We start from the raw sequence: 12,920 nt of genomic DNA on the forward strand, positions 1-12,920 counted from the left end.
TTTTATTTGTATCTTTTAAACCATCTAATTTTGCAATGATGAGTCCTAGTATTTTTTATTTTACAACTCTTAATCTTAAAATCTAAAATTAATAAACGATGTTGGGTATTTAAATTTTCACTTGGAATGACTTTACAATCACGACGATCTCTTCTTCTCATAAGAAAATAATCAATTTGTGTTTTATTAGATCCACTCTTATAAGTAATATGATGTTCATCCCTTTTCTTGAATAAAGTATTAGTAATAACAAAATCAAACGCTAAAGCAAAATCTAAAATGGCTTTAACTTCTTCATTAGTTACTCCAAAGACGTAGCCACCATGAATATTTCTGAAATCTTCTACCACTCTATCGACATGTCCATTTAAATCTCCTCCAATAAAAATTCTTTCTTCAAGAGGTATCATTTGTATTAAGTCTTCTAAGTCATTCCAAAATTTATCTTTAGACTCTAAATCTAAACCTACTTGAGGAGCATAAACACTTATAATATTAAAAATCTTAGTATCAATGATAATCTTAAGGGCTATAATTCTATCACCAACTCTATTAATTTTTACAACATTATCTTTCAAACTCTTATCTATAATTACACCTACACCATTTCTAGTGCGACTCTTACCAGAATACCAAAGTTTAAAACCTAAATTATCAATCTCCTTAGCCTTTTCTCCCACCCACTTAGTTTCTTGAATACATAAGATATTAATTTTTCTATGAATCATAATATCAACTAATTCCATTAATTTACCATTGAGAGTGCCTATATTCCAAGATCCTATCCTAATATTAGTTTCATTAGTTTCATGGACTAACTTCTTTACCCGCATTCGCCCGTAATGTGGGAACCCTTGCTTATTTAACACTACACCCGGGCGCCGGTGTAGCGGCCCTCACACTTTTCACTGTATTCAGGCTATAAAATCAGGAATTGTAAAGTAGTTTTTTTTCTGTCCTCCCCTGGGGTTTGTTTCTCATCGCTTGTGTAACTGTATTTTTTGCGTCCAATCTTGCATGGTGACCTAGGACAAATGCATCTTTAGGAAGGATATCTCTTGCCATGTTTGGTACTTAGTTTCTTTTGGGCGCTATATGGATGGTGGGAATTTCAGGTGAAAGGAAATGAAAAAGGGGCTAAACTTCTCTAATCTATGAATATGGATTTATGAAAAAGGTGCTAAACTTCTCTAATCTAGAATATGGATTTATAAGCAATCCATAATTTATTTTTATTTTATTAAAATTTTTTCACATCCCTCCAGTCTAAATTGAGCCTTAGGAAATGCATTTATATGCAAGTTTTGCTGTGTGAAGGGAAATAACTCTATTGGCAAAGTCATGAAGGCAAAAGATAGTGCCTTAAGGGCCAAAAGGTTTATGTGGCAACACAAAAATTTGGATGTTATATGGAGTGTTTTGCTTGGAAATCATGAGATAATAATGTCCCAATTTGATTTTGAGCTTCACCCAACCCTTAACTTAAAACATCACAAGCTATCTTTAAAACATCATAATAATTTTGTAGCTAATGGCTTGTAATTGTCATTTTCTTCCTTTTCTCTTAGAAGTTTTAGTAGTGTCAAAAACTTAACACAAATTTCATTTGCCTCATGTTATCAATGACACATCTTGAAATCAGTATTTTAGTAGATCTCCAATATATGATTGCAAGTTTATTGAAATTTCTAGACAAAAAAATTAACTAGGTGGTGTGTAGCTAATTGCTCGAAGGATCTAAAAATATTAGATGAAGTGCAAAAAGACATTAAAACCAACTTCTCGTTGAGATATTTATTTGATCGGTTCACAAGCTCAATGGGATTACTAAAGATGTGCCCATGTGTACGGATTTTCTTGAATATGAGATAGAATCACTGTAGATTTTGATTAACATATTTTCAGCTCCACATAGGCCTTATTGTAAAGTTGCTTGGAAGGTTGGGATAAAATTATAGGCTGATGGTTTTGATCTTCCACTTGATTTGAAGAGATTTAATCTAATTATTAACCCCTTAAATGCAGACAAGCCCTTTGACTTTAATGAATTGTGATGATTCTATAAAAGCAAGGTACGGAACAGAATGCTAATGATGTCCTTGGTGAAATTGTTAATCTAAAGTTGGCAAGTAGTACTTCGTTGTTTATTCTCATCCTCATACTTATCTTAATCTTGAAAGCTTGGGTCATTCTAATCACCTTGTTTTATAGGGGGCTGCAGGTCAGGCTTTTTACTTCATTCATATTTTCATAATCTTCTTAAAAACCACTCTAGAACATCTTTTTTCCCATATGACACTTGAAAAAGCTTCACTTAAAGTATGCTCAATATTTTGAGTGTTCATTTTCTAGTATAATTCCTAAGATTTTTTTTTTAATTTAATTGGCATAACTTTATTACAACATTTTGTGGAAGATGACTTTTCTTATGACACTTGAAACGACTTCACTTATTGGTGTAGGTGATTTAATTTTCTATACCAGAACTTTTATGTTGGGTGGTCATAGATATTCCATTGATGGGAGAGTTTCTTTGATGGATAACTCTGGCTTTTAACATATATAGGTAACAACAATCTAAATCTCACACGCAGTAATAACCCAAACTATAGGCGATGGAATGGTGCTTTGAGTGGTAACACAATAAATATAAATAGTTGTGATAATAGCTATGATGAACAATGGTAATCAGATGGTGGGTGCAATCAAAGAAATGCATCCGGCCAATCAAATTACAATAGTATTTTGAGAAGAGGAAGAAGATCAGTTGAAGATAAGATAGAGAAAACTAGTTGGCGCAATGAAAGGATACGAATGCTTGAGAGGGAGAAGAAAGTGAAAGGAGAAAGATAAGTACTCATGAATGGGAATGTGGTTAAGCTTTTTGTTGAGGAGTTAATGGTGTTGAAGAGACTAGTGAATTGGCTTTGAGTTGGTGGTTTTTGAAGTGCTTGTTGTGGTGGTAGGTCATGTGGGTTGTTGGGAGGTTTATGTGCTGTTTATTGTTCCTTCATTTGTTTATCCTTGTTGAATGTTTTATTAAAATTTTCTATCCAAGGATCCTCATATGATGCACTACATAAATATGTAAATGACCAAGTCTGGAGAGAGACAGAGTAACAATCCGGCTGATTGGTTGTAGGAACGATGATCCTATGCTTCACAAACTACCCTTGACTGTCCTGATATCCTATCCATTTCACATATTGCATAGAATTTGCATGAGGTACATTTGTGCACGAGCACGCATGACATAATGTTTTGATGCTTAGCCAATTCAGCATATTTAATACACTTTGTGAGGTGCTCTAGCACGAGTAAACGTGATGAGGAGTGTAATCATAGTCATGCATACAAATTTAGAAGCAAGCACAGCATATTCAAAGCTAAAACAATAGTCAAGGCTTAGTGTATTCAAGCATTAGCTGGACAGCTTAAATGCACGTCTGAAGGAGTTTAATAATAAAAAAATGATGTAGAATTGCTTGAAGAAATGATGCACAGGACATCATTCAATTCTGTATTTAATAGAAATGAAAGAGCAGAACTGGATCTATCATATGCGCAAGTGAAAGAGGTTCATGCATATAAGGAATGGAGTTCATACAAATTGCAGTATGATTTGTGTAGTTCAGAAAGCAAATGATTTGAGCTGTAGTAAGCTTTGGGTTTAAAAACGCAAGCAAATGCCAGAATGTTATTAGCAGAATGTAAGATGTCAGTTTAAGTAATAAAACTGAACAGAATATTGATATCAAAATTGCTTGAGCAGAATGTACCCTGCTTGGCTGCTTAAGTGATTGATTGCCGAACAATTAATCAATAAGACAGCCGGAATATTAATATAAGAAGTGAATAGAATTCTTATATGCTTCTTGGCAGGCACACAACAACACTTTAGGGTTTAGAGAAGGATTTCAGTAAAACCGGGGAGCAAACAATTTCTTCATCACTAGGGTGTGAAAGGGATTAAAATTCGAGCAAGTTATGGATCAAGAAGATGGCATTGATCCATGCTGGAACTTTAGTTTTGATATCAAATTAGTGCTGGCTGAGATGATCCAATCGGGATAGACCACTGTTGATCATCATACTTGCATGCTCGCAGCCATGAATTTCTTGGGAGATGAGGAGCTAGCCATGCCTTTTTTTTTATTTTTTTATTTTTTTTTATTTTCAGAGCTTACTGTCAGGAGATTTTGGGGTATTTGGTAGTGTGCGTGGTGATAGAATGATAGAGGTGGGATATTGGTAAGGAGATGCTTGAATGGTGAAGATAGTTGTTTGTTCTGGGAAGCTCTTGGGTAGCTTGGTGGGAGAGTTTGTTGGTTTAGGCTATTAGCTGTGTATGTGGTGAATTCTAAGTTAAGGTAAAGGGTAGTAGAAGAAGGGAGGAAGAGTAGCAGAGAAGAGGAGAATGAATGATTAGGTGAGAAGGTCTGCTTAGTGAGAGGGTAGAGGGAGAGGGAAGTTAAATTATGAACCGAAAAATAATCAAAATCCTTTTAATTTATTATGAATGCTTATAACATCTTTTTAGTGGAGAGCAGCTCCTAATTATTATATCATTACCATTATCATTATTAGTCTTACCTCAGCTCTTTTAGGTTAGTGTTATGAATCCACCATTTTCCATTCTACCCTGTTGAGTGTTGTTGCTATGTTTAACTTATTCTTTGCAGTTTATTTTTAACAATTTCATCTTATATTACAGTAGTTCTTCTCAGGGGCAAAACTAACCTCTTTTTTCTGGGCGACAAACTAATTATAAAAATAAATTAATTAAAAAAATAACACATAATTCAAAATTTAAACATGAATTTTATTAACATTGATAAATTAAATAATATTATAGGCATTTCAATCTATTTTCTATATTTCTATAAATTAAAAAATAATTACATGTTTTAATGTAAATATTGATATTAAATATAATTTCATGGAGTGTAAGTTTTGTGTGAAACTCAAACTAAATACAAAACATTTATTGAAAAATTTAGGAGAAATTACATGCATAGCACCCAATTCTTATGGATTTACTTATCTTACGCCTAAACTTTCATTTTTACACGCATAACACTTTATCTATGGATGAAAAAATGGATTTGACTATTAAAAGGGTGCTATTTTTCATATGATGTTTGTAATTATGAAAGTATAGATATGAGATAGGTAAATATGAAAGTTTTGGATGCTATGTATGTAAAAGCTCCAAAAATTTAATAAATAATTGTATGCAAAATAATTAATAAATAAATTTACACGTTGAGACTAACTATAATTTTATCATATTTTTATTTTCTATTTTGGTTTGCTCAAATATAGCAAAAGTAAAAAAAGAAAAATTAATACAAATATACATTAGGAGTATACAAAAACGATTTTTTTTTTAAATATTGGGGCATTTGCATACATGCCACCCAATCCTTATGTACATACACATCTAATATATAAACTTTATTTTTTACATTTATACCACCCAAAATTTTCATATCAAATCAAAAGTATCATTTTTTTTAAAATTTTTTTATCATCACAATTTTAATTTTCAAAAAGTGAAAAGACATTTTTTATGCATAGGTAAGGTGGTTTGTATGTAAAATTTGAAGGTTAGGTGTTAGATATGTAAATACATACGAATTGAGTAAGGCTTCAGTGCTTTCAGAATCAAAGATTGTAAATTTTTTCTCCTTTCAGAGTAACTAACTAGGATTAGGGATGGAAATTTGAAAGTGTATTTTTGCTGGGAAACACATGATATGAGCATTTTGGTAAGCTCATTAATCAATTACTTTAGTTGTTTCATTTCATAGTTTTATACTTTTATTTTCTAGTAAGTTTTGGGTTTAACATGCATATTATGAGGACAAGATTTGTTCTCTATTAGTTTGATTACTTCATTTAATTGGTTTACGACATGTTTCAATTTTGCGCTTGGAATCCTTGGATCAATTGTATCTATTCCATGTTTCAGCATGCCATCGGTCCTCAATTTTTTCCATTTGTTAATTTGGAATTGCACGGCTATTTTATTGATTTGGTTATTGTTGTTATCATTGAAATGTGCTATATTTCTTCCTCATATGAGTTTTTGGTTTGTAGTTTGCTGCCAATAATTGTAGCTTGGATGCAAGTTATGTCACTGTCTCAATGTTTTATTACTAGTTTTTCTTCTATTTCCTTAAATTGCCATTGATATTTTTGTTTTTTGTTTGCCTTATATGTTGATTCCCGTACTGGTCTATAGCATGGGCAATAATTCTTTATATTGCTCACTGTAGTTTTTTTTGACTGATTGATTTTCTTTTATGTATTTTAGTAAAGAACCTTATGTTGATAGAAAAAACCTTTTTTAATTGGAAACTCATTATTTTTTTGAAATCAAGGAAAATTGTTATTCTTGCTGGAATTCAGATATGCTAATTGAAACTTATAATATTAGGCTAAATCTTAGGGGTTAAAAGAATTTACTTATTTTGTATTTTTTGAGTTATAAATATGACTCAGGAGGTACGTAAGTTTTGATGAATGATTGAATGGTTAAATAAAAGTCCAATTATTCTTTCAATTCTTTTGCATGCTGTTGGATGTAATTCTTTGAATTTCTCATAAGTATTAATGACAACTTTTGGGGGATAGTTCTTCTTGTATTGTCATGAGATTAATATCTTCCACGTGGTTATTTATGTTCTCATTTTTTTCTCCAAGTTGTCTGGTGATTGATTTGAACTTGTTATTGATATTTGTCAAGCTTATTTTCTACTATTTTTTTTGGTGTGAATTTTCATTACTGCGGGATTTTACATATTTGTTCTAAGATGACTTGTGGAATTTTAGATTCTAGCTACTTTAAATTGTCGTTTCGATTGAATTAAGTTTGTTTTTTTTAGTTTTGTATCAAAAGTTGCTAATCTTTGACTAAATATAAGCTGAAAAATAAAAAAAAAATAGGATTTTGTGTTCGTTGTCCAATGTAATTAATTGATCTGAGGACTGCATTAGTCCTGGATGCCATTGTTTTACAAACATTCTGAGCAGAATTCTTTTTGTTTTTTGAAGACTTCTATTTGAATTTTTTTTTACTAATGATACATTTTAGTTTTAGCGAGCTTAACCATTTGATTGTATTTGTATTAACTGATGACCCTCGAAACTTTATGCCCGCCTATGATTACATACGAAGCTGATTACTCCTAGATTCTTGATATAATTCTTTAAACGCCATAACTTGCTTGGTTTTCCCTTTTTGGTTGTCTTGATGCTTCTCTTTTGTTTGGCTTCTCATTCTGGTGTGCAAATAATGGTTTTTTATATTTATGCCAAAATTCTTTTTGTTCCAAAATTAATATATCGATTATGCTTATTTTAATCTCCTGGGATGATCTACTTGATATATTCAAAAAAAAAAAAAAAAGAAGAAGATGACCTTTTTGACAGCCAGACAATTGAAGCAATAAGTATCTCATTCGTCATTATTAACATAATGAGAAAAAATAGCAATGTTCCCTTGAGTCTTTATAGGGGTCATTTTAGTGCTAAATTATATAAAAATATCAATTTAGTCCCCAAAATCTTTTATTATGAGCTGAAATAGTTCCCATTGCGGACAATTTTAGGACCACATTATAACACTCTAGGGACTAATTTAACACTTCTATAAACTCGGGGACTAAAATGATTTCATCTAAAAGTAGCTAGGGGACTATTTTGACACTTTACTCTTAACTTAGTTGTTGATGGCTTATCAACTTAATAGGTGGCTGTCTGACTAAAATATACTGAAAATTGTTGTTAGCCATTTTCATCATAATATAGTAAGGCTTCAGTTTTTGTTTGGCTCTTTGCTTGCACTTTTTTCATTTCCCAACATTTTTTAAGTGTGTCTGTTTATGCGGATCGTGAAGCAATAAAGATAGTGCCATCCTTCTTGCAAGTTGTATGCATATGGACGAAGGCTTTTCAAGGTCCTTTGCACAAGCCATGGGTTCAAATTTTGAAGAATTTTTTTCCATCATATTATAAAACAAATGATATTCGAGGAAATGATTAAATTTCAACACTTGCCTGGTAATTTTGGACAAATTTTTCATTTCGTGTTTGAGATGAAATTGAAATGTGACACTAATGTCGTTGATGGCAGCAGTTGCATTGTCTTGTACACACCTCATAATTCTTATTTATTTACATGTCTAACACTTAAAAGTATCTTTAACATGACATCAAAGCTACCATTTTACTAAGTTTTTTGTTGTCTCGACTGATTTACAATGAATTATGGCAGGTATACGTACATCTATAACAGGCATGGCACAGAAATTCACTGTCTTAAGGTTTGTATTTCTTCTCAATAAAAGCTCGAGTGCTGGCTTGCAGCAATAAGTTTTTATTTTCTATTGTTTACCACATTTCTTTTATATCTTCATTATAAGAGCATTATAGTTTTGTATGCAAGATCTCTATTTTCATTATATTTCATTGCTGGTGTTTTGCAACTTTTTCCCATTGATGGGCTGTTTTGAAGTATGGAGTTCAAGTAGTGCATGATTGGATATACATTGATACACGGTGAAATGGCAAGTCTCGAAAAAGTAGGATTGGATGCATCGTTTTTTCTTTGAATCTATATAATCTCAATATGCAATATCATTTATATTTTTAATTTTTCCCTAGTATTGAGAGTATGTATGTGCGCGTGTGTGTGTGTGTGTGTGTGTGTTTTATTAATTAATTAATTTTTTATTTTTAAAGTTTGGCCCGGGGCTGATATTTTTTAAATTTAGATGCACTTTTGCTTAGGAACTATGTGATTGAGCTACCTAAGCAAAGCATGCACCAAATCATTTTTTCGTGTATATTATTTTATGGAGCGAAGTTTCACTCATGTTTTATTGATGACATCCTCTGCCTATGATATTAAAAGGAAAACTACGCCAGAGTTTAAATTTGCCATATGACTCATGAATCAATGCACACCTCAGATCCTTATTTGCATATTGTTTGCAGCTAACAACATAAAATCTTTCGTCACTAGATTGTGTAGCAATTAGTTTTTGCATCTAATTATGATGTCGATCTTTATATTGATATCATTATCGAATTATTGAGCTTCATCTTATGCAAAATTTGTGTTTCCTCAGGAACATGGTACGCCATTAAAGCTCCAGTTTTTGGAAAAGCAGTTCCTATTGGTCTCAATAAACAAATTTGGACAGCTTCACTACCAAGATGTAAGCACCGGCGAGATCGTTAACAATTATGGCACCAGTCTTGGCCGCACCGATGTGATGGAGACCAATCCTTACAACGCAATTACAAGCTTGGGTCATGCCGGCGGCAAAATCACCATGTGGAAGCCAACAAGCACAAAGCCACTGGTTACAATGCTGTGTCACCATGGTCCTATAACATCCATTGCCTTCCACCACAATGGCCATCTAATGGCCTCAGCCGGTATAGACCGCAAGATCAAACTGTGGGATATCAGGAAGTTTCAGGTTCTCAGATCCTACTCTGGTTATGCCCAGTCCTTGGACTTCAGCCAGAAGGGCTTGCTGGCTATGTCCAATGGGTCTCAGATACATATATGGAGAGATCCAAATGGAGGCCGTGATTATGGAAGATACATGAATCATTCCATGATCAAGGGGTATCAAATTGGAAAACTTTGCTTTCGGCCTTACGAAGATGTCCTTGGGATCGGGCATTCAATGGGCATTTCTAGTATTCTCGTTCCTGGTTCCGGCGAAGCGAACTTTGATTCTTGGGTGGCGAATCCTTACGAGACGAAAAAGCAAAGGAGAGAGAAAGAAGTGCATTCTCTCCTTGATAAACTCTTACCTGAGACCATCATGTTAGACCCAAGCAAGATTGGGACTGTAAGACCAACAAGGAAGAAGGAGAGGAAGAGTAGAAGTGAGGTGGAGGATGAATTGGAAGAGACTGTCCAGAAAGCAAAGAGCATTAAGTTTAAGAATAAGACCAAGGGAAGAAGTAAGTCCAGCAGAAAGGCTAAAAAGAAAGAGGAAGTTGTTCTGAAGGCGAAGAGATCGTTCAGGGAGCATCATCAGGAAGAAGAACAACCATTGAAGAAAGCGAAGGTTGATGAAACTGAATTGCCGAAATCGTTGCAGCGCTTTGCTCGGAAGAAAACGTGATGATAATGATATCTTGTTGTTTGATGGTTATAGAGTTTCAACTCAGGAGGATGAAGATTTCTAAGGGTGTAATAGAATGGAAAAATGCTTTTTTGTATTTTTTTTTCCTCTGGTTTTTCACTGAATGAGATGGTTCTGAGTGACTTTTGGGCAATCGGGAACCAAATGAAGCCTGGCGTCGAGATCAGTGTAATGGCTGTGTTTAGAACAGTCAGTCCACTGGGAACCAAATGAGTGACTATACGATTTGCAGACAAGATGTTTTATTTTGAGGGAAAGAGGAAAGAGGAGATGAAAGTCCACATTGTAGAATGGCAAATTTTTTCTTAAATACTATTATTATTAATATAAAGTAATTATCATTATAAATTGTGACAAAATGAAATTATAAAATAAATTTTTTACATTAATGAATAACTTGTGATTATCTTTTTTTACTAATAAAAAAAAAACAATTGAACAAATTACATTAACTAACAAATCATTAACTAATAAATTAATTTTTATGTGAAGTTTATTAGTCCATTTTAATGTACTAATAGTCACAACGGTCGGGATTGCAATTGATGTTCCTGAAAGTGATTTTTAATTTCATCTCTTTCAGTTGTGTCATTTGTGGCATTTCGTGGAATCCATTAAATTTGTTCGTTAAGATTTAGTGGCAAATAAAATTATGGTATACCGAAATCCAATAAATATTGTCTACTCATTCAAATATGTATAGAAATGCTAAAACTGTGTCACTTAACAAATATTGTTTAAATTCATTCAAATCTAAAAAAAAAACAAATTATCGAATGCCACGAGATGCTACAAATGAAACAACTGAAAGCGATGAAATTGAAGAAAAATTTCAAGAACATCAATTGCGACATCAACCACTGCGACTAGCGTCTCGATATACACCAGACACATGTCCAATTCCACCTCGACGTAGAAGATAGTTTTTTTTTTGTAATTATCATGTTATGAAAATATTAAAAACAACTAATAAATTTTACTTAAAAAATTAATTTGTTAGTTAATTTAATTTGTTTAATTATTTTTCTTGATTAAAAAAATAATTACAAGTTGTTCATTAATGTAAAATTTTCATTTTGTCACAGTTTATATTATTTAGAAAAAAAAAGTGTCCTCTATGGGACACATGATGCAAATTTATATCAGATGTCCAATAATAAAATGTTCACATGATCCTCTTATTACATTATTAAAGGAGCCCCTTTTAAAAGTTTTCCCTTAATTAAATGGCCGAAGAAAAAAATTTTCAAGACAAATCAATTTGGGTGCTCTTTATTTTTACTAAACCAACAAAAGTTCCAAGAGAGGTTATCTTTTAGAGTTTTATACTCTATGTTTTCATGTTTAATGTTTTGAAAGGCTATTGATTTAAAAGCAACAACTTAGATGATCCACTCACCATTATCCAATGGCTAAAATATATAAAAAGATATAAGTTAAACCAAGATAGCCAACATATAATTACAATGTCAGACCAATCTTGATTGTGGTACAATATTTTCAAATTAGCAAGAACGACTCTCTTGATACTTGAGTTGGTAGCAAAACTATTTTTAAAAATATAATTTTTTTCCCTCTAAATGTAGAATTTTTTTTTTTGTGTGGGGGACTCCAATTAAAATAAGCCCCCAAGTACAATGTGTATGTCAGTGGGCCCTACTTTAGAAACTTATAAATTTATTAAATTAAATATTGCTTAGGTGGCTTAATTTAATTGGAGCCCGTACGCAGCTCTACGTACGGGCTCCATATGGAAAATTTTCTCGTGTAGTGAACTCCGAAGCACATATAATATAAAAGTTCTTAAACTTTTTTATTACATTGCCCATTAAGAAAATTCTTCGAAATTTAAAACAGTTGGAGACTAATGAAAAATACAATTACCGACAGAAGCCACACTTTTAAGACAAAATTAGAGTAGAAGTAGAAAAAGAGGAGCTCAAATCTCATTTTCATTCCAACACAAGTAAGATATTTGAGAGGAAATAATGTTTTTAATATCTATACACTCTTAAGCCAAGAGTAGATGGAGAATTTTATATCATAATTTTGATGCTATCCAAGACTATGCTAAACAACATTACGTAAGTTGTTAAAAAAAGCCATAGTGAAAATTTAGGAACGAATTTTATCTTAGCCATGCCATAAAACCTCCATCTCAAAATTGACTTGCGAGCTAATAAGTGATTGTGGATTTGTTTGAAGCTTTGTAGGTAGGAAAATGACTAATATCCAAATAAGGAGAGCATTAGAGGAGAAGAGAGAGAGGAAGATAAGACATATAATATGTCATTCACATGAACCACAATAAAAGATTTATCATTAATCCATGGGTCCTAAGAAATAGAAAATATGACCCATCAACAGCAGTCAGAAAATGCCTTATAGAGTTGGTAATCAAAAGCCAATGAATGAGACCAAAATTTAACTTTTGAAGGGAACTTTAGCTAAAAAATAGTACCCAAATTCTCTTAGAAGTTGTATAAATTGGAACCTAAATAAGAAAGCAATTCTCGACACTTATTATAAGTTAAGAAAATGATTCATCCTTGAATTGTATGCCAAAATTAGAATCCGATTCTTTTAATTTCTAGGGTTTGAGATATTATAATTCTCTCAGGCACACACTATTAAAAAAAATATAAAGCTCTAAAATGTTTTTTTATTTTGAATTTTTTTTTTCAAATAATCGTAATTATTCAACTTTGAAAGTTATACAAAAAGTATCTTGAAGACGATGATATT

At 32.2% G+C, this 12,920-nt stretch overlaps 1 protein-coding gene across 2 annotated transcripts in view; it reads left to right on the forward strand.

The window, feature by feature from the left end:
- Positions 1-10,308, forward strand: part of LOC110032393 (probable U3 small nucleolar RNA-associated protein 7) — a 25,799-nt gene extending 15,491 nt beyond the window's left edge. For both annotated transcript variants that reach the window (XM_020736015.1, XM_020736016.1), the window contains exons 8-9: positions 8,282-8,330; positions 9,138-10,308. In XM_020736015.1, the coding sequence (XP_020591674.1) occupies positions 8,282-8,330; positions 9,138-10,154 (1,066 nt within the window). In that variant the 3' untranslated portion in view covers positions 10,155-10,308. The remainder of the gene's footprint in view (positions 1-8,281; positions 8,331-9,137) is intronic.
- Positions 10,309-12,920: the final 2,612 nt, after the last annotated feature.

The sequence above is a fragment of the Phalaenopsis equestris genome, unplaced genomic scaffold (assembly GCF_001263595.1).
Source record: "Phalaenopsis equestris unplaced genomic scaffold, ASM126359v1 Scaffold000937, whole genome shotgun sequence".
NCBI classification, from domain to species: Eukaryota; Viridiplantae; Streptophyta; class Magnoliopsida; order Asparagales; family Orchidaceae; genus Phalaenopsis; species Phalaenopsis equestris.